This window comes from Pagrus pagrus, assembly GCF_965226575.1.
Source record: "Pagrus pagrus genome assembly, chromosome: 16".
Taxonomy (NCBI): Eukaryota; Metazoa; Chordata; class Actinopteri; order Spariformes; family Sparidae; genus Pagrus; species Pagrus pagrus.
This window is the reverse complement of record NC_140200.1, coordinates 22,885,711-22,908,706: the sequence shown is the minus strand read 5'-3', so window position 1 is coordinate 22,908,706 and position 22,996 is coordinate 22,885,711. Positions and strand designations below refer to the sequence as shown.

The window sequence follows — 22,996 nt, the reverse complement described above, 5'->3', positions numbered from 1 at the left end:
TGGAGGTAATTTGCCTGTTGATAACATGCACAATGGCGTCTACATTTGGACGTCAGCTCTTTACATTCATTTCACTGTGAGACAATCTACCATAACAATCTCCATTTGAACAATGACGCTTTTCAGTCACAGTGGCAGTGTGTCTCTAAAGGTCAGAGGCTGATCACGGCATGTTCCGTCTCTGAGAACAGCTGAATATGAAGCATTACAGGCTCTGGATTAAAGCTCAGTGCTGTGAGGTGTTAGTGGAGAGTGAGGACAGACAGACAGACAGACAGAGAGCTCGTAGAGCAGCAGAGGACATGTCGTGTGTAACGATGGAGACACAGATGAATATTTTCTCTTACCTCTGCTGCTTTGACCTGTGAAGGAAAACTACAGCAGTCCTCCAACGGTCTCCTCTTCTGCTGAGCCCGACGCTTAATGTTCAGGGTCTCCTCTTCTGAAAGAAAAACAACAAAACAATCAAGAACAAAATCACTTAATCATTGATTTATTTCATCTTTAATAGATTACTCTTATGACTGATTGACACAGTCCAACCAACATCACAGAAAACTAGCAGCAAGGTTTCACAATCCTCTAAATCTGTTATTTAAATAGATGTTTAGAATAATTATTGTGCATTTGAATCGAATGAGGATAACAAGCAAACAAGCTAAATATTGGTATATAAAGTCATGTGCATGTACCAGATTATTTCCATTCAAGTCAGCGATTCAACAGAAAAACCCCTCGCGTATCGCCTGTGATTGATGCAGATTAATGTTGTCAAAAGTATAAATTTAATTAACACATAGACTCTGAATATCTGAAACTGTTTCAATACTCGTTTTATGCATTATCAATATACCGGTACAAGTTGTGCTCTCTCACTCTCTTCTCTCCGTCAGGGAGTTGCCAAACATTATTAAAAAAAGGCCTGAGCAAAAGAGAAACAACTAATGTTTCTCAAAAAGTGAAATACTTAATAGTGACGACAGTTATTCTGCTGATCTCTCCTGCCAGCCACTAAAAGGTTGACCGACTGGTGGTTAGGACTGTAAACATCTCTGTGCATTGTCTATAATAGCGTTTAATAATAGTTATTTTGAGCACCAGACGACACTCCTGGTTTAACCTCTGTGAGGCACTACAGTCTCCTTTTACCCACATTTTTCTCTTCTAAAATAAAAAGTAAACACGGTGAGTGAACAGGCGGATGACAAAAACTGCTCTGGGAGCAGTTTCCCTCAGAGGTCACCTTTATATTCCAATTTTTTCTGCAAACACGTCAGTATTCGGGGGAGTTGTTTCGTTTAGAGAGCCTTTATTAGCCGAGCGAGTGATTCTGAAGCTCTCCTCCCTCGACCGGGAGCTTTGAGGATTAACGTGGGAGGCCTGAGATCTCCTCCTCTGCTGGCAGGAGCAGGGAGGAGGTTCAGCCCAGATCTGCAGCTCTGCAGATGCTGCTGGCTGTCACACACAAATCCTCACACACACACACTTTTATCACAGATGCACACACACACACGAGCGAGTCATTTCCTCCCAGCAGGAGGAACACAGTGTGCCCATCGACATCCAACACCCCCAGCAGTCTCTTCTCTCTAAAGCCGGCCTGAGAGTGACTTTAAAACATCCTGTGTGATGTGTTAGCTGAGCTGTGAACTCTACCTGGGTCCTCTGGACAGGTGAGGACGATGCTGTCCACTTCTACAGCCTGCTGCGTGGTGGAGAAGTCGTTTCTGCAGGAGAATAAAAAGACAAAGTGGTCAGTGAAGTCACTGCAAGAAACATGTTTTTATATATAGATCCAACAGCAACTGGAACCTGGTTTTTAACCACACTGCCAGGCGATGCTAAAAGTGTAAATACAAGTGGTTCCCAATGACTTTTAAGGTTTTATTTTATGTGAATTGTCTCCCTCGGACAAACTGTTTGTTGCACATCAACAAATCTTCAAGGACTTTCAAGGCCCATACAAACTGTGCAGGTCTGAAACAGTTTCCCCAGACATGAAAACATTTTTTTCCCCCTAACCTTGCAAGTTAAATGGACAAATGTATACAAAATCTCTGTCCTACAAAGCCAAAATGCACTTATCAAAATGTAGTAAAGACCAAACCTGACTTGTTGACATTTATTTTGCCATATATGATTTTATAGGTCATAGAAATGTACACTTACAAAGAAAACAGCAGGTTAAATGTGCAGTTTGGTTTAAACCAAACCCAACAGTCTGCTACACAGCTAGCTAAAGCAAGACAGCCAAATCCTGCCAAAGCTAGCTATAGACTGCTTGTCTGAAGCAATACCGTTTAACAAATTGATAAATATGTACATTTTGGTGGAGTAAAGTCTTGGTTTGTTAGTTTGTTATCGCACATAAATAAGGCAGAAGCTAAATCCAGCCGCAGAGAATAAAAACAGCAAAAATAGGCCAGCTAAAAAGATAACCAGCTTAACGTTAGCTTAGCAGAGTAGCAGAACTGCCAGATCAGTTCATGGATTACAGAAAAATATAAAACTTCACCAGACTTAAACTTTAACATCCTGACAAAAGGATCAATAACACATATGCACACAGCTAATGAATCTCAGTGCAGCATTTCAGTGTTAACCTACTCAACAGATCTGGATCAAAGGTCACTGGACAGGCGTAAAGTGACAGAACACAGGCAGGGAGCTTCAGACGTTTCACCACAACACGATAAAACCAGAGCTGAGACCAGCTAATCATCAGCCAGACTGCAGAGATAAATAACACGACATCTCACTGTTTTCACTCTAAAGTGTTTTTCTACTGATGACAAAGAAGAACGAGAACCTCTGTGTACAATACAAAATGTTCTTTTAAACCTTTTAATGAAGCTTGAATAATAAAGAGTGACCCAACTGAGGCTGGAACAGATATGAATCAGTTATGAGGCGCTTCAGTGTTTTTCAACTGAGCGTGACAACCTGCAGTCAGTGTGAAAACAACCTGAGTGGAGAGGCTTTTCATGTTTCACTAGTTTTCTTTGACCATTTTCATTTTGTCTGGTCTTATCCTCATCCAAGACGTAGCAAAAGGAAATAATGAAAAAGTTTTTTTCTTTTTTGTTACATTATGACTTGGCATAACCTCAGATAGCCTTTTGTTAAAGCCGTTTCATTTCCAACAGGTCTCCTCTGTTTTATTATTTTTTTAATCTTGTATTATTGTTGGCTATTTTATTCCATTTTATTTTTGTACTATATCTAAATCCTCTGATTTTATTCATGGTCATGATTAAAGCCCGGCCGAAATATCAGTTGACTTCTGTCATTCATAAGCTGCATTTTACACCAACAACATATCATATATCACTGACGGAAACCACACACTGACATGAAGAATCACAGTAAACAGAGACGCTGCTGACACACAAAAAAATTGCAGACGTTCGATGTTCCGAGGACGTGAATGAAGCATGAAATGAGATCCAGTCTGTTAAGATTCACTCTGAGTGAAGCAGCCGGAAGTCTTACCTTTCCTTCAAATCAAGGCTGCTTGAAGATAAAAATCAAAGAGAGAAACATCTCACTAATGCAATCAACTCATCGGCCATAATTAATTTTTTACAGCCTGCATTTCACTTTAAGTGATTTTCTTTACACCAACCAGACTCTGATGACTGTAATGAGCCAGAGAACATCTTGAGATTTAAACTACTTTCATCTACATTAAAGAAGATCTTGTCCAATTCAAGAAAATACTTTGTTTTTACTTGTTTAACCTCCGCTGAGAGGAAAACAATCTGACTGAGTGAGGATATACAAACTAAAAAGGTCTCATCCTATCCTACATTTCTGCCGCCTGAAGCAGATGTTTTCAAACTGTAAGGCAACGATACTGTGCGTGGTGAAGGGAACAGGTGCATGCTGGTAATCTGAGAACAACAGGAAGTTTCTTATTGTGGCTTATTTTGGCCCCTCAACAACAAGTCAGCAGACACACAGCTCACAGGAGCGATTAAGGTACAACAACCCGATTCCTGGAGTCATGATCACAAACACAGAGACATGTGTTTTCCGATTCAGTGCGACTCACGCTTTCCAGAAAATATCAACATCACCCGTGTCTATTTGACAGGAACATCCGTAAATCCACCGAGGAAAACATTGGCAAGAAGATGCTCCTTTTAATTCCAGAACTTGCTTGAGAATCTTGACGTTTTTAAGATTTCCTCAGTATCACAGTAGTACAATTAAAAGCACCTCCTGCTTACAATGTACCCACGGATAAAGAGGCAGCTAATAGCTAATTCTGCTTACTTTTAATAGGGCCAGTTTGCCAAAATGTAAACAAAAGTCCACAACGTAACTCAGTGAATCCAATACATCAGTATCATATTGTTATATCATGATGTGACATAAGTGTTGTCCTTTCCCGGTTTTAAAGGCCTCATTACAGTAAAGTGATCCTCTGAACTTACCGGACTGTTCTATTTGTTCTAATACTTGTTCTAACCCAGTTAGTCATGCTTAAGAGGTCATTTCAGGCTGTATCATACAGCCCTACTTGCCGTTTACATCCTCCCATTATGGTAAGAGTAGTACCAAAACTTGAATAATTATCCCCCAAACACAAGTACGTTGGGTCCAGGAAAATCAGACAAAAGGAGAGAGCAGCACAGAGAAGTCAGTCTTACCTTTGGACTGGTTTCCTTATTGCGGAGGGCATCTGTGCGTGCTGAAAGTGTCGCCCCTGTAAAACGATTCCTTGTGAAGATGCAGGATTGATGATGAAATAGTTGGTTCTGTTGGGGATGGGGGACGACGATGCTACTGAGAGAGGGACCTCGCTGCAGGACACGGAGACAAAGTCTAACAGTCAGTCACATCTTCAGACTGATGTACACAAAAACCTGTTTACAGACGCATCATGAGAGCCCTTTACGATGTACAAAAATGTGAGTTAAACATTAACTGAGCACATTATAAAGCTTTAATCATCTCATATGGTGATCAAGCTTTGAAAACAAACATCCCTCTGTAAACCTTCTCTTAATTATTTTTGTAAAATCAAGTCTGATTACCATCTCAATATTTTATTCTATTTATTAATTATCCATTCACTTATTAAATCACTTTCTACTTTATTACCCAATCGATTCTTTGTTATTTGTTGACTTTAGACTTAAGATGGCCTGTGAAGTCAGAGTACAAAGTGTTATACAAATTAAGTTAGTATTGTATTTATTTGTCTGTTTATTATTATATTTTATTCATTTTTATTGCTTGTATTTATCTTTTTTCTTTATCTTTTATTACTTTAATTACACAGATTTGATTGCTGTTGGTGTCCAAAAGAAGAAAACCACTGATGTAAACAGTTATTTTATTATTCAAATTACTACTGAAATAAACAACAAAACAACAATAAAAAAACAATCATGTTTTCCCACAAAGATCAAATAGCAGTCTTACATGTAAGACTTGAATCAAGTGATGGATTGTAACCGAGTACATTTACTCAAGAACATACTTCAGTGCAATTGTGAGGTACTTCATTTTTCATTACTTTCATTTTCTGCTACTTTATACTTCCACTTCACTACATAGAGGCAAATACTGTACTTTTCACTACATTTATTTGATAACTTCAGTAACAAGTTAACTTTGCAGATCACATGCTGCATCAGAGCCGATGAAGTACATCTTAAAATTGATTTATTTTATCAGCAACCCAATAAATACCCCTCAATAATCAAAAAATAGTGAATATCAGTAGAGCCGCTTATCAGTCAGCCCACCGTGCACAGTATAAACATATAGGGAAAGATATGTGTAATTTACCTTGACTTGTGATACTCAAGTATATTTAATATCAGATACTGAAAGACTACTACTCGAGTACTATTTGTATGAGTGACTTTCACTTTCAGCAAAGAAATATTTTCACATGATAGCTTTAACTTTCACTCAAGTTCGACTTTTAGGGACTTGTAACAACACTGCTTGGATCTGTTGGCAATTATTATTTATCATGTGGTGAAAACTGTTGGAAGACAAGTGAAGTGAAACATGATTTGCTCACAAAAATATGAATTTGCGAACTAAAGGCAGCACTGCAGTCACTTTTTCCAGTGTTTTTCATTCCAAACCACCTGAAAATAATCATATCCCAGACTGTCAGAGCTGTGAAGCAACCCCGCACTTAAAAACCAAACATCAGAAAGCACCAGCCGAGTTTACAGAAACAGGATATACCGTACCGTACCTGATCCTTTTGGGCAGCAGCTTGCTCAGAGGCCTCATGTGATTATTTGGCCGGTTTTCATACGTTCTCAACGGATCCGAGGAAGTGAAGTGCCTTAGAGATGGAGACTGTGGAGAGGACACACGCATTAATACAAGAAGGTCATCAGTGAGAGGAATTAAGACTCAGCTCTAACAATCCTACTGATGCCAGAAATCACGTCTGCTGAAACATTTGGTATTAAGAGGTATGAGTTAATTTTAGCAAGTATGGTTGTTAGCGTATTAGCATGAGCATTGTTAATGTGTACAGTTTGGATTTCAAGATGCTAACACTTTGCATGTATTGTTTAATATGGCAGCACATTTTTTTCATATTAAACTTAACTGAACGTGTTTTAACATTTAGCATGCTACGTTAGCATCGATCTCGAGGTACTGTGGAGCTAAGGCTGACAAGAGTTTGGTATTGGGACCGACATTGAGCGTTTTTCTGATTAAGATAAAATAACTAATTTAAAAATGTGCTCTGACGCAACATCCTCTCAAACAACACGATCTGATTCACTATCCCAAATAATAGCCTATAAACATTAAAATGAACATGAATCTGAAAAGTAACAACTTACTAAATTTATCAAATAAATGTAGTGAAGAGGAAGTATAAAGTAGCAGTAAATGGAAATACTCAAGTAAAGTACCTCAAAATTGTACTTTTGAACAGTACTAGAGTAACAGTACTGGAGTAAATTATACTATATATGGTTGTTCTAATTTTGACACTGATATTTTCATATTTACTGCAAATGAATATCTGTTCCAAATATAATTTTTCAGTGTCTGTGATTTCTAATACGTAGTATTGGCCTCGAAAAAGCCAGATAGTTCCACCCCCAATTCAGGCTTAAGATTTAGAGGAATTATGTGACGGACTGAAGTGCTGGACAAGTAAAAACTTGACCTCTAATCGTTAAAGTCAACAGGATTCACATTCTGGACGAATGTCAGTGTTTTTATTAAATGTCGCAGAAATTCACTCAATACTTGTTGAAATACTTTTCACTTGTCATAGCAAAAAAACCACAGATGAAAATAATCTGATTGAGAATTAAGTTTATAGTTTCATCTATTTTTTCTGACATATATCCAATCGAGTGGGAATAATATCCTTTACAAAACATTAAAAGGCCAACACCTAACGCCCACTCACAATCCCCCTCATCAACAACAACAACAACATCAACATCAACAGCAGCAGCCCTCGAGGCGTCCCTTAGCGTCCCATCAATGTTAGCTCATGGACTGCCTTCGGTCCTTCGGGTGCCATTGTTCTGCAGCCAGGCGCCAGCCAGGCCATGGCACCGTCTGCAGGGGTGATCGGAGAGCCGTGCAGCCCGCTGGGAGCCACCAGCACCGGGGTGAGAGAGAAGATGAGAGGAGAGAGGAGAGTTCAGGGAGAATGTTTTACCTTTTTCTCCTCAGGGGAGGTCGGCTGCTGCCGGTCCATCTCCTCCACGCTCACCACGCTCGTACTGAGAGGAAAAAAAACAAAGATATTATGGTCAGAGTCTTTATGTTAACAGAGTTCTACTCAGCACATTTCATACTGTTTAATAGTTCTCTGTGTATCAGTGTCTGTAGAAAATGACACATCTGCACAATAAAGCGACAAAGTGGATTCTAGGGTTTGACCGATATGAGATTTACACTACTGCTAATGTTTGTTTTCACGGTTTTAAAACTGAATGTGCAAACAGCTGATATTTGTCTTAAAGTTTCATCACTTTTAACATCAAATGATCTACTACAGAGCACTGACCGTCATGAGAAACTACAACTCTCACATGAAATAAGTGATTTAATACAGCTGCAACAATTTGGAGATAAATCGATTAGTCGACAAAGAAATTTAGTCGCCGACAATTTTGACAATCCATCAATCATTTACATTTTTAAGCAAAAATGTCACACACCGTCTGGTTGCAGCTTCTTAAATGTGACGATTTGCTGCTTTTCTTTGCATTTTATGAAGGTAAATAAAGAGTTTTTGGGTTTTGGACCGTTGGTTGGACAGAAGAAATCGGAATATGTCTTTTTGCACAACAGGAAACCTATGAGCATGTTTTACCATTTTTTGACAGTTTATAAATAATTACTCATGAAAATAATAATACTGTGCTGCTGTTAGCTAGTTAGCTCAATCAAATGTATAACAGAAAAATTAAAAAGATGCAAAAAAGCTGCATTTCACAGCAGGTTTAAACTACAGGAGGAACCTCTTTTGTTTCGATGATCAATATTTACTGTCAGCCAACATATCGGTCCAACCCTAGGAGATCTGTAGAACGCAAAGTAGAGGATTTACATGCAGAGCGCACAGATCTGTACTAAAAAAGACCAGTGAGTATATCATCGGAGACGGGAATAGCCTGCTCATCAGCAGAGGTGTCACTGGGGTCTCTTCCTGAATGTGTGGTGAAAAAAAGTGATGCAGTGCTGAAAACGAGGGCGGGAGAAGTGCTTACTCGTGTATCCTTTCCTCTTCACTGTCACCAGAGTGAGAAAAGCTCCAGTTGTGCTTGTACCCTCCATCTCGCCTGGTCTCTGACCTACCCAGGGCTTGGATGGAATAATAAACCAGACTCACATCAGTGCAGGGATACAGAACCAACACACAGCCATCAGCTGAAATGACCATTTACATCAAGTCACATTTCAGGGCTGATCATTTCAACGAGATGATATGAAACACTGGTAACAATTAGCAAAGGAGAACCTTGGGCTCCTTGCTAATTTTGCTTCAAAAGCTTAATTCCATAAATAACAAAAATACACTCATGTCACTACAGTAAAGCATTTCATTTTTTTGCAGACTTCATTACTTAACTCATTCTTTTAGTGGACGATTATATTGGTTGGATAATACCAATATCCCTCTGTCAATTTAGATTATTATTCCAACATCAAATACTATAACTTGTGACATGAGTGTAGGTATAAAAGTATTCAGCACTTTTACCCACAATTTCCTTAACTTCATAACAACTGGAAAATCCGTTTAAGTTACTGTCAATATAGGGATTTTGGGCTGAGTGCCAATATAGAGATTTGGGGCTGAGTGCCAATGTAAAGACTTTGGTTTCAGGTAAACATGTTTGTCCATGTATTCACCTCCCAGCAGAGTGTTTGTAATGTGTTTCACTGAGACATGTATTAATGAATAGTGTGAGTGTGTTGCACAAAAAGATCCAGAAAAATCCAAAAAGTTTTGATGCTGAGCTGTTAAACATCATATAAATAGCAAACTACAACAACTAATAAATAATAATAATGTCATTAATTACAAGGTTTACATAAAGTCCATGTCCCCAACTATGATGGGGCCTGCAGGGTTCGATACACAGTTGAAAATATAGAGGAATTTAGAGGGAGAAAGTGAGATTAATTTGGTAATCTGTCCTGGGGGTGAAAGTCACAAGATTACATGTTCACTGACAATAAAAAACACGTCATTCCTCTTTCTCATCTCTGCAATGTGAAAGCGTGCACTGCCCCAATACTGACCTCAGTAAAGGCGTATTTAGATGCATGGACGGAGCACTCCGTCTGTACTCAAGCTGATACTTCAAGCAAAATGAAAAAAACCCACAATGTTTAAAGACTGGTAAACATCTGAAAGTACTGGACACGACGTTCCTTGACAATTTCTCTCATTGGTTACTCATTTATTTTAAATTGCTTAAGCCTGTCACCATGACTGAAGGCTCTGCTTCACATTGTATCAATACAAAAATAAAATCAGATGTGTTAGGGATTCCAAAGTAAAACATGACAGAGAGATGAAGTTACCACCATTTATTTATTCATCTTTAATCTGTGCAGGAAGACCTTCTGATTTATGAGATTCCTTGATTGTTTTTCACTAAAAAAGATGTTTGTCCTCTCTGTGACGCAATAACATTTCTTGTTTACTGACAAATGTACAGTTAAATTGATTCCAGCATGTTTTAGTGCAATTTGAGTTTTTATTTTAAAGTTTTAAAAATATTTTGATGATTATCATATTGTTGATTGCAATTATGTTGGACAGAATAATCATGACACGAAATGTTCATAATGTCCCATGCCTACATGTATGTTGGCAGTTATTGGTATATTGTGTGAGATGGACATCTATTTTCGTACATAAAGGAGGACAAAGCAGTTTTGTCCAACGATGACCTGATTAAACTCACTGTCCTGCTTTAAGTTAGGTTCATTCAGTCTTGACAAACTCTCATAGCAAACTATGGAGCTGTTTTGTCTTATATGTGAGTCACTTCCACACTATGAGGCAGCTTCAGATTTCAAATTTAGGAAATAGAATAATATTGTCACATCAGTACGAGTTTCGGTATCAAGATGTGTATCAGGGGAGAAGAAGTTGGTGCATCTCTAGACCCACATCTGTCAGATTAAGACATTATTGTGCCGTCTGATGACGACATGAAACGACCTTGACAACTTCACCCGCAGGCAGAGCTGGTGAAGAGGTGAAAAGAAAGTCAAGAGCTCTTCACAGCCAGCAAAAACACATCAGTTTGAGGTGAATTTGGTTTGATTTGGATGTCTTCCTCGTCACGTGGAAGACATCAACACTGGCAGGGCTCTGATCCACGAGTACTCAGAGTCACAGAGCTGTGTGATAATAATGTATTTTACTATCTTTACGAGTTACACTTTGACTTTGTCACTTTGTCTGATATGCTGAGAAGCATAAAGTTTCTTACATATAGAAATACACATGTAAGGTTGATACCATAATGAGATTCTCACATCTTTCTTTATAATTTCTCCTCGACAGTCTGCATAAAGCCTGCTGGGTTACTTTATTCAGTCTCCTTTCTTACATGTGCAACTATGTCCTCATGCCTCAAAACAAGTCAGAAGAAAAGTTGATAATTCTACAACACAGACACACAAACTCTAACATAAAACTGATGATGTTGTTGACACACAAATCTTTAACGTCTGTAGGATGTGGAGTTTTCCCATGACGCCCTCGCTTCCTATTTTCTACCAAAATCAACTGAAATTTGTGACGTGGATCTCACAACAAACAGCCAATAAATAAAACACAAAGAAAAGGACCAAAACGCAGAATAGTCTCCGTCTTATACTAAGGAAACATAACCTAACTAGCTCATAAATATTTTTTATTTTGGATGTTGTCTCTCAGTCCTGCTGTCGTAAACACAGTGAGACAGACTACGCCTTCATAATCATGTTAATGCATATCATCCATCAGGCTGCAGGCCCAGCAGTTAAATATAACATAAATCCCGCTTGTACGGGAATCAGTGACTGTTATTTCATTGGTACATGTGGCTTAAATGGAGGCCTTAAGAGCTGCGTCTTTTTCTGTCCCTCAAACCAAATTCGCAGCGTCTAGGCCTCAAACATAATGCTCCTGCCCTCGCTGTGCAGCTGCAGGAGTGGATTATCATACACTGAGGAGATGAGACCAGTGACAGAACAACTGCTGTCTGTTTTTAGCGAATTATCCACTTCCGGGGCTTTTTAGATGACAAGAAAAATCTTAAAAAATCATATATTAGATTGTGATCCAAGAGCTTTTCTCCGATCTCTTCCAGCTAATAAACAGAGTCAACCCCAAAGGCTGTGAGATTCATGTTGTGCTCCATTTTCCAGCTTCATAAATCACAACAAACTCCCTGATAATGTTTGTGAGGGGACATTTAGGTTCCTTCTGTGCCTCAGCACACTCATTTATTTTGTCTGTGGACGCTGTAACAGGACAAATCCATGACAGTGGATCTATGATGACACAAAGACAATTTATCCAAACAGACTGAAGCGAGAGGCGCTGGTGCAGCTGAAAGAGAGCTTTGACTGTCACATAATGCTCAAATGCAAACAGCTGGTTGTTGCTCAGAGGAAATGTAACTCATCCGTACATTAAACATGCATTTAAACCACATGATTCCTAATGCAGCCCCGGGGCCTGTTTCACCTCATCTGCACCATGAGATCATTTCCTCTCCTGTTCATTCTGACATTCTTTGGGAACACTAACAACCAGAATAGTACTCATTAGGGTTTATACATCCACCAAGGTCCAACAGACCTTTTCTGTACTCATTCACAGATACCAGCCACCTGAATACACCTGATTTTTTTCATCAAGATCCATGGATTAGTGCCTGAGAAATTAACGAAAATGTGGAAAAAATCTTTATCATGCAATGTTAATAAAACATTTTAAAAAAGTATGGATCCCTCTCTCCAACCAACCGACACGGATGAAAACATAACCTCCTTGTTGGAAGTTTCTTCTACAGATTGGAAGTTTTGAACTGCAATCTGTATACAATGGTGTCATCCGCATATAGATGAATTGTACCGTTTCTATCATTTACATCTAATTCGCTCATAAAAAATACTACATCCATAAAAATACTGGTGGTCCGAGAATACAACCCTGTGGAGCACCTTTGTAAACACTTAAAACACTGGACTGAAAGCCATCAGGAAGAACTTGTGTTTTATCACTGAGATTATCTGCAATCCAATTACAAGATTTTTCATCAAATCCAGTCGATTCCAGGTGTTTCAAGGCATTGTGATCCAATTACTAAGGACAGATGTTAATACAGAATCTGGAGTTACGTTACATGAATAACGTTGCATTTTGTCTATGCTTCATCTCCTGAGGATATCGCTAATAGGATATGAGGGAAGTAGAATATGGTCCATGACCAACTGGGTCCACAAACACCCACTTCACCCAGAATAACCAGTCCATACCTCACCAAATGTGTCAGACTGCAACAGTGCATCATATGCAAACAGATGGTACAGAGACAACACAGTACCTGATATTCAGTGAAGGAATGACACAGGAAAAACAACATAAAACCTCCTGCTGTGAGAAAATGATGGACGCACTGCAACAGCCCAGCAGAGAGCAGAGTAGGAGAAAAAACAGCTCTCCATGCACCAGAGAGAGAACAGTTACAACAGAACAAGTACCCCAAATAGTCTGATAGAACACTCAATACAGAGTGAGTGAGTCATAAAAATCGAGAGACTTCCCACAGATAGGAACGAAAGAAAAGGCAGCAGGACTTACTAATTAGAATACTTAGAAATCATAATTAGACTTAATTATCTTTCAAATCAAACATATAAAGATATGAGTGAGTGGAAAGTTTTGTTCTTGCAGCTGCATTTCATACATTCAATACCCAGGAATTCACATTATAGTGACTCTGACTATACATGGTCCGGCCACAAACAGAAGGACTATTTTCCGTGGCAGATTAATCCACATTTGGTTCTTGAGTGATAATTTGTGGCAGCAGGACGTTGTGTGTGTGACTGCGTCGAAAACTTCAAGGATTTGTATTTTCAAAGACTCGATAACATTATTAAAACAGGAGGATGTAGTGCATCTGTCGAGGACTATTTTCAGTGGTGCTCTAGTGAGTATGTGTGGCAGCAGGACGGTGTGTGGGGGACTTTGTCAAAATAAACTACAGTGCGTCTTCATGTAATGAAGGAACATGTGAGCCAGTGCAACAGTGTTCCTCCTCTATGTGTCTTTAATAGTTTTTGGACAACAACAACAACAGAGAACTATGCCACAGAAGGAGACGATACATCAGGAATTCATACTTGTTATTAGATACATTCACTGTTGGTTTGGTCTGTTTTGATTGGATTCGCTGACAATAAGACAAATAAAGAATATCACCAATCTTTCCCTTTCAATCAAAATTATGTTTCTAAAAGCAAGGTATCAAGAAAGTATTGTTTTGCTACTTACATGCTGTATTTGTGCTACAAATACCCAGCCATACTTTTCCATCGAAAGCAATTAAAAACATACTTTAAACTATTATTTTACGACTTACAAAGTTCACAGTACACTAAAGCCATCTGTTACAGCACCAGGTTTTTTGTCCTCATGGAAATGCCTGCCACTGAGCAAGGCAGTAAATGTAATGACATATTTACTCCATTTAGCTCTCACTAAAACGTTTTAAATACTGTTTTAATTTAATTTATTTGGGGTTTTAAGTGTGTGGCCTCTAAAATGAAAATGAAAACTATTAGTCAAGTGAAGACCACCATGAGTAATGAGACAGAAAAGTCATTAATCACTGTAAAACACAATGTTTACAATGTTCGATTCTATATATTAGCTAGCTAATATTTGAAGCTAGGACGTCAGCATGCTAGTTTGGAGCCTGTGACAGGTTGTTAGTTTTCAGGACAAACTCGGAATATTTTTACGTTTATTATTAAAGTGTTGGTGCATTTTACTGTGATGTATAAACGTTATGTGGCAGCTAACAGCTTAGCAAAGGCAGGAAGGCCTGTCTGTGCTGTTGCTACATCCAGCTCCCACATTGCAGAGCCAGCTAACGTCAGCGCTAACGGTGCTAGCTCAGCCCAGAGACTCAGGTTAAAATCCTCCGGACCGGACCGCCCTGCCAGCGTTCCGTCTTCCCCTCGAGGCCCAGAGATCTGGCACTGTCACCGGCCCTGGCAGCGCTCATTCCACCCCGGATAGCTGAGGATGGGCTTGTCACAACAGCAAGCATTGTAAGGCTAACGTTAGCCACCTAGCCAACTGTGCACTCGCTCTGGGTCCACACATATTCTGGTCCGATTATGTGTAACACCAGAGGACCCAAAATCTGCCTCGGCAAGCAGGAATCCGGAGACTGTGTGCGGGTAAAATGGCTGCTGGCCGCCCGGAGCAGCGGAGAGGAGTGTCACAGCTTACCTTCAAAGAAAAAGCTTCTATTGTGGGCCATGTTTATTCCATGATCCTCCTCAGATGATAGTGTTGCTCATCAGCGACCCAGGGTAGCAGATCGGCTCTATGTAGCTGCTGACTGCTGCTCCGACCCGCTGACAGGAAAGTTACCGCGAAAAGCCGTCCAACTTCCGGAAGTCCAACACATGTTCCTTCAGAATAAAGTTGTTTTTCTCCGACACAACGCTCTCGACTGTAGCCTGTATGTCCAGGGCTGGATTAAATAGATCGATTACACAGGGCACACTGTACTTTCCGGGCACCACCCTCCATGTACATTTTGATATTTGGTAAACAAACAAAAACACGTAACTGCCGCATGCTCATTCGTTTTTTAAGGTATATATTTTAAGCATATCTATTTTTATTTCAGTTATCAACTGGTTTACATTTTATATGTAATCATTTTATATTTCATTTTAATGTGTCTTTACTTATAGAGAGCCGAAATCACGCCCCTTCTGGTTTCCCCCATGGGACCTTATTTCATAATAACTTTGAATTGTGTCATGAATCACACATATGTTTGTGAATTTAAAAAGTATTTTTTCAACATGAGAAAGTCTCAGTTTGTCATCAAACTAATGAAATATAAGACTTTTAAAATATGTTATTATAAAGACAACACAGCCAACAGTCGCGTTAGTGACGACATCTCATTGAATTGTCACTAAAACCCATAACTTAAACATTGTAGAGCTGCTCCTGTGTGTTAATAGCTCGCAAAACTGACCAACTCTACTTTCACATGACTGCAGTTGTCAATATGAGCAGATTTATTGTGATTTTCATCTTTTTTAGTACCTTTTCTGTGTTGAGTTGGCAGCTATGTTGTTGTTGGTGACGTGTGTTGAGCGAGACAATGTAGTTCACAACTAGATGATATTTTATTTCATTTACGACAAACTGCAACTTTCTTGACCTGAAAAATTATCTTTTAAATTGAATAACATCATATGTGTGATTCATGACACAATTTAAGCGTGATCAAAAAATGATTTGTCTTTCTAGACAGTGGTGGCATATATTGTATTATATGTTGTAGAGTAGAAGAAGATAGTGGCATGAAAAGAAAAGACTGAGTAAGTAAAGTACTTAAGAACAAATATCTCAAATTTGTACTGAAGACTATATTTGTTCTCTCCCTTGTATGTAACTACATACTGGCAACTTTTAGACCCTCTTCAGCCCTCGACCTGGGACCTGGAAGTGAAAGACTTGTGACTTGACCTGAGAAACAATGACTCGATTGACTTGTCTTTGTTCACTTTATGTTTTCAGTTTACTTTTGTTTTTGAGAAGATTGAGAATAAATTAAGAAATAAATAAGCTTTTATGAAGTTATTCAAACTCCACTAAAAAGGCTGCTGTATCTGATTTAGCAACATGAAGAAGAGGAAATTACACAATGCAAGTGATGATTTCTGCATTTCAAGAACAGATAGATTAATGAAATCATCCAAATATGAAAATATTATAGTACTACTTACTCTGTGGAAGATGTCTAACCATATGCTGTTTTATTTTGAAGGTAATTTCCGGAAGTTCAGTGTTTTAACTCCAGCTACCTTGTTAGCCTACTAACCTGCTCAGCTCTGTGCAGAAGCTTCTACAGAGTTTCTACAGCGTGTCAACTTTTTATTCTAACTATTCATCCAGTTTACGAGACAAACACACGTGTTTGTTTCTGCAGCAATATCATTCAAATATTTCATTACTATAAGATCACTGTAATGTCATATTAAGGATTTAATTAATAAATTAATACTAAACATAAAAACACCGCACAAGCAGTTGTATTTAAATCACAGCAGAAAAAGTTGAGTTATATTTTAATTTGTTATTTGTACTTCAATAGGATCAATGTGACAATCAAAGATAGATCCATTGAAATAATGAAGAGACGCTGATAGGAGCTAGATGGCGATGTTCCTCATTAAAATGAAATGAATACCATCAGCATCAGTATGATGTCACTGCACACACTGCTGTGGTCCTCTGCAGTACTTTATCCTCACTGTGTTTCACATTATCCTTATTTAACAGTCAAGATAACCCGATATTGTTGCCATCATGTTGTAAATTATAAGTAAATAAGTTAAATGTGCCTTAGTTTTATTATGTGAGGCTGTTTTTTAACATGTTCTGTAAAGATTTGATGATATACTGGAGGGAGATTTGTTTTGTCAATCATTTAATGTGTAAAATGCAGTCTTGTAAAAAGTACCCAAAAGTCAAGTACAGATATGGTGTTAAGATTTTACTCAGGTATAAGTGAAAGTCACCCATATGAGTATAGGCTACTTAGTAAAGTAGTCTTAAAGTATCTGATATTAAATGTACTCAAGTATAAAAAGCATGTATTCTGTATAATATGGGTCAAACAACTACCCGCCAAGCCGAATAATGGATCCATTATTTTGCATTTTTCTGAATATCAGAATCAGTGTTTTTTTACTCTGATTGGCTCTAATGCAGCATGAACTCTGCAAATCAACTGGTTACTTAATGATCAAATAAATGTAGTGCAGTAAAAAGTACAGTATTTGCCTCAAGTATACAGTAGCAGATAATGGAAATACTTGAGTAAAGTACAAGTAATCTTACATTTCTACTTAAGTATAGTACTTAGTTACATTCTATTACAGATAAAATGTCACAAATGGTGAAAAACAGAAAATATTTGGCATTTTTGCTTCAACAAACAACATAAGCACAAAAGTAATCCTAACTACTTTTGTTGTTTTGTGTTATTAGTTGTTTTCATTGAAACAATGCAAATCAGATGCATTGCAGCTCTGTAATTCTTTATAATAGCATGGGTAATAGAGAGCCTACTATTGGAGATACATTTATTAAAGGTGCAATATGTAAGGGTTTTAGTTGTTAATATTCAAAAATGTACTAACATTTTCAACATAACGTTCTTCTGACCTCATGACGTCTGTGGACGTGTTGCAAAGATACACACTGAAGTTAGCATGCTTACCAGGTAGCCCCAACACATTTCAGTCTAAAGTCCTGTGTTTGCAGTATAAGTACCAACGGATCCCTGGTTCTCTGACATCACAATCTGCACTGCTAGCTGCACAGCTAACTAAGCTAACTGGCTCATGGCAATTTTTGTTATTTATTTATTTATTTTTAACAACATTCTCATAGTTTAAGCATTATTTTACCTACTGGAAACATGTCGGTCTCAGACCAATCATCAGACCATCCAGACGTTTGTTTGTTCTTTGTGTGTTCTCCCTAGAAGCAAGTGACGATTTCTGCATTTCAAGAACACAGATATATGAAATCACCCAAACAGGAAATTATCTGAGTTATCTTGGCGATGTAAATTGAAATAGAATCACATTAAACAGCAGTCTGGACTGCTAGTTGCATGGTTAACCGAGCCACTAGCTGACGACAGCTGTAGTTAGCAGCAGTTGGTGGATACTGTAGCAATATGCTACCAGTTACTTGTTTTAAGTATGAATTTGACAAGTGTTTAAACCTTTCATATTGCACCTTTAATGTGCATCTAAAATGACAATTTCTTTTTACGTTTCAGTTTTTGAACAGATGAAACAGATGAGATACATGTTCATTTGTGAGCTTTAGAGGTGTTGGTAGGTATATTTTTGATTTTTTGGTTGGAGCCAGGCTAGCTGTTTCCCTCTGCTTCCAGGCTTTATGCTAAGCTAAGCTAACTGCATCCTGGCTATAGCTCCATAGACTACACACTAACATTTGATTGGTATCAATCTTCTCATCTCAGTCTTGGAAATAAAGCAAATAAGTATATTTCCCAGAATGTTAAAGTATATCTGTAACTGTTTAGACTTGTACATCACGCCATCACCGTGCTGTAGCTCCGGCCTCAGATGAGAGCAGAGCACTGTAAGAATCGGAGTGTTGTATCCTCAGTGTGCAGCAGTATATATAGTCCATGATAACTCACAGTGAAATGTGCAGAGTTGCAGGAGGAGCTCATTAGACTGATCTGAGTCATGGCCTCCCCCTCCGTTAATGCACTGTGATGATCACACAGCAGCTCTCTCCTTCATCTGCAGTTTCTCCAGAGGTTCAAATTAATGGAAAATTACAGATTAAACAGGAATGGTGGCAGACGTTCAGTAACTGTGTGAGTGCAGGAGGAAGTGTGGGTGTAGAGGATGAGTGCTGCATTTAAAGTCATTTTTAGCAGCGTGGCTCTGAGGTTGGCAATGTTGGCTTGGTGCTACAGACTGAAACATGTCAACACATACTGGAGGGGTTGAAGTTTTGTACAGACATTCATGGTCCCCTCAGGATGAAGCTTCCTGATGTTGGTGATCCCCTGACTTTTCCCCTAGCGCCACCTGCAGGTTAAAATATTCACATTTCCTGTCAAATATCTCATAATCTTCTGCATGCATTGGCACACATTCTGTTCAGATATTCATGGTCCCGGTGGATGAATCCTCCTGACTTTGGGTAGCTTATAACTTAACCAATTGTCCTACCATGAGGTTGACTTTTTAGTTCTTTGTTGAAAATATCTAGACACATTTTGGATAACTTGGTACAGTAATTCATGGACCACACTGTAGAAATGATGGTATATACTATCCATGGTTTGCAGAAATGTGCAATGCCAACAGTTTGTCTTCGTGACTGGGCAGAAAAGTTAGCATGCTATCATGCTAAACCAATGCAATGTACATGGTGAACAATATGCGTGCTAAACATCAACATCCTAGCATTGTCATAGTACGCATGAGTGTCGACACTTACTGTTTTTTTCCTCACTAGAAGACATTTAAGTGACACTGCAACAGTCTGTTGCCTTTTCAAAGTACAGTGTGTGAGGTCGGGATCGTCAGTCTGAAACTGCACACTGATTGGTCGGCGATAACTTGCTTGTTAACTCTCAGGTCTATGAAGCTCTTTTGCTTTGGTCTTAGTGAGGACATGAAGTCTTTAAAGATATACAGTAAGTCCCATTAAAAAAATAAAAGGGTCAGCTTCCTGAACTCAAATTCAGTTTTTTAGAGCTTCTCTTTGGATTGGGATACATGTATACGTAAAAATCACAAGAAAACTCCAAGACACAACACGTTTTGGCATCCAGCCTCGTTAGGTTTTTTTGTTTAACTCCCTGAAGACGGCTTGATGCCGTAACATGACCGTACCGTGTCAATAAAGCCATTTTATTAGCTCAAAGGAGAGTGCCCTGGAGTTTTCTTGTGATTTTTAAGTATATAAGTGCCATTATTTTAGCACAAAGCAGTTAACAGAAAGCATTATGGCAATTTAGTGCTCCCATTAGTTGGTCAAGCAGCCTGCATGGTTAGTGTAAAAAAGGACATTAAAACGCTTAACAACAGTTAAAACTCAACAGCCGGAAAATTAGTTGTATTACATTTGCTTCAATCCAGAAGTTGTTGGTGCATTGCTAAATACTACAATTATATATTATGACTTACTTTTATTTTCTGTTATAATGACGAGAAAGAAGTTAGACAAAAGCAGATGATGAGAGAAAAATGGCCGACCTGACTCTTTCAATCAACAGCACCATGTCTTACTCTGACCTCCTGTCAGTTAGTGTGTGAGTGTGTGAACGTGTCCAACAGATGTTTTAGCTCTTGAAATGATCTTTGACACTACAACATGTCTCAGTGTGAACATACTCGCCACTTTCGTAAGATTTATAGGAAGAAGTGAAAACTCTGCAGAACAAGATGACCTCTAACATCTGTATTTGTGAGAGCTGTTTTGGCCTCACGTCTTCGTTTCATGAAATGGTTGGATTATTTTTCAAGTGTCAACATGTTTGCAAGTGTTGAGGGATAAAACAAAAATCCCTTTACTGTGTTTATTCGTAATATCTTTGCAAAATCCCTTTATGATCAGTGAATCACCACAGCAGTGACATTTGACACCACATGCTGATGAGACGAGGCCTTAACATCAGCTGTGTTGTGTCTGCTGCAGCTGGACGTCACACTTCGTGACCGCACAGAGCTCAAATTCTCACTGTTTCCCATTTATAACACCCCCGACTCCGACTCGCTTTTATTAGGAACAAATGTTCTTGTATTTACAGGCATGAATAAATCATTTTGTGTTTGAAAAGCCTCGCCTGGCTCTCGCCCGCTCCAGCTTTGGTAAAACTGCTGAGACAGTCAGGAGAGCAGGTCCAAGAGGAGTTTTTTTTGTGGCTGAAAAACAATGAGAAAAGAGAAATTAGCAAGCGCCCACACCCATTTATTTACAGAGCCGAGCTGCACAAAACTGAGCAGGAGAACGGCATAATGTGAAACCCTGACTCACATTCACAAGCTGATTGCTGACAATAAAAAACTCTGCATGGTTCATCGATTGATGTGGCTGCTTTCTTAGATGGTCATTTTTCTGTACGTTCTTTGGAAAAAAAAAAAATATATATATTATTATATATATAGATATATATTACTATTAACTATTAACTTTAAACTCAAATAAATGCCAAGATCATTTTCTTATAACTTTCATTTCATTCATTTCCACACGTAAACTGAGACATAAACTTATCAGATTTACCCATTTTGCACAGGATTGCTTGTTATTTGTTTAATAATGAGAGCATTAAAACCCTTATTTGACACTTGAAACAGCAGTTTGACAAATCTGTCTACTGAGCACCCAGAGATGCAAATACAAACTTCAGAAAAACCTGGTAAGTTTTACTATGCAAGGAATTCTCTTTGTATTTTGGTGCATAACAATAAAGATAGTAAGAGAGAAGAAAAACAACTACAAAAGTAAAGACTCATAAATCTACAAAAGAAATTTAGAGTAAAACATGTTATATGAGCATCGGTCAGTATTTAAAATCAAGAGGATTAAAGGATAACTACCGTTTTTTTACAACCTGGACCTTTTTTCTAGCAAAATATATGGTAATTTACTCACCCAGATAACTTTGGTGTCATTTGCCGTCGTTCGGACGAAATTAGATCCAGTGTAGCGCCGATGTGTCCATATAATGCGAGTAAAGGGGCATCGACACACAGCTTCTATATAACGCATTATCTGCCACGAAACTAGTTCATTTCATCAATATTTTGTTACGATACGCTAGTGCTATTCCCCTCTGAGTCCGGGCTCGTCTATTGTCAACATCCGGGGTCTGTAGGTTGCCCTACTACCTCTGACCTGGAAGATGTCGTCTCTGAGCTGCGTGCGCACCCACGACAGCCCGGCTTGTTTACCTGTAGCTGCTACTGCTAGTTTTCAATTTCATCTGTTTTTTCATGTGACATGATTTGTTTCCACAGGTGGAAATTCTTATTCACATGTGAAAAAGGCCAATCACATGTGAAGATATGTAATTAACATGTGAAAATATACGTTTCTTACATTAACATTTTCATTCATATGTGACAAAAGCCACTCGACTCCGAAAATGTCTAAATATGTGACGTTACTTTACTTTCAAGTTGAATATTTCATTCAAATGTGAAAATATTGAGTTCACATGTGAAATTGTGGTTTTCACATGTGAAAAGACAAATGAGAAATTGTGATTTTTCCTATACATGAAAAGGCAAATTTCACATGTGACAATTTTATTTTCAAGTTGAATTTTTTAGTTCACATATGACAAATATCCAATCACATGTAGTCTTTATATGAAATTGTGCTTGTGCGTGTTTTTTTCATTGACTTTGATTGAAAGTAACTCAAGGGGCATATTTGATATGTTTGACCTCTGGAATTTAAAGTAAAGCTTTGTGGCGTATAGAAATAAAAGCAGAACAACCTGCTAAACCAAAGTAAAGCTACACGCAGCGAATGCAAACCTCATCAAACCAACAGAAGCTGAGCCAAGCCAAGCCCCTGGCTGTGAGCAGAGGGAGGAGTGGTCAGGCTGCTGGACGGGCTGATAGTTCAGCTGTTGGGGGTTTGTTAAAGCCTCAGTCAGTCAGTCAGTTCAGCTGCTAACACAGA

At 38.5% G+C, this 22,996-nt stretch overlaps 1 protein-coding gene across 7 annotated transcripts in view; it reads right to left on the bottom strand.

Moving 5' to 3' along the window:
• The window catches only part of senp6a (SUMO specific peptidase 6a), a 28,819-nt gene extending 13,670 nt beyond the window's left edge, over positions 1 to 15,149 (bottom strand). For 2 of the 7 annotated variants that reach the window (XM_084377786.1, XM_084377791.1), the window contains exons 1-8: positions 14,999 to 15,149; positions 8,730 to 8,823; positions 7,673 to 7,736; positions 6,227 to 6,333; positions 4,656 to 4,808; positions 3,493 to 3,513; positions 1,657 to 1,727; positions 348 to 442 (exon numbers count right to left, since the gene is read on the bottom strand). In XM_084377786.1, coding sequence (XP_084233912.1) covers positions 348 to 442; positions 1,657 to 1,727; positions 3,493 to 3,513; positions 4,656 to 4,808; positions 6,227 to 6,333; positions 7,673 to 7,736; positions 8,730 to 8,823; positions 14,999 to 15,029 — 636 coding nt within the window. In that variant the 5' untranslated portion in view covers positions 15,030 to 15,149. The remainder of the gene's footprint in view (positions 1 to 347; positions 443 to 1,656; positions 1,728 to 3,492; positions 3,514 to 4,655; positions 4,809 to 6,226; positions 6,334 to 7,672; positions 7,737 to 8,729; positions 8,824 to 14,998) is intronic. The other 5 variants (XM_084377788.1, XM_084377787.1, XM_084377789.1 and 2 more) reach the window with 5 other exon arrangements.
• Between the last annotated feature and the right edge of the window lie 7,847 nt (positions 15,150 to 22,996).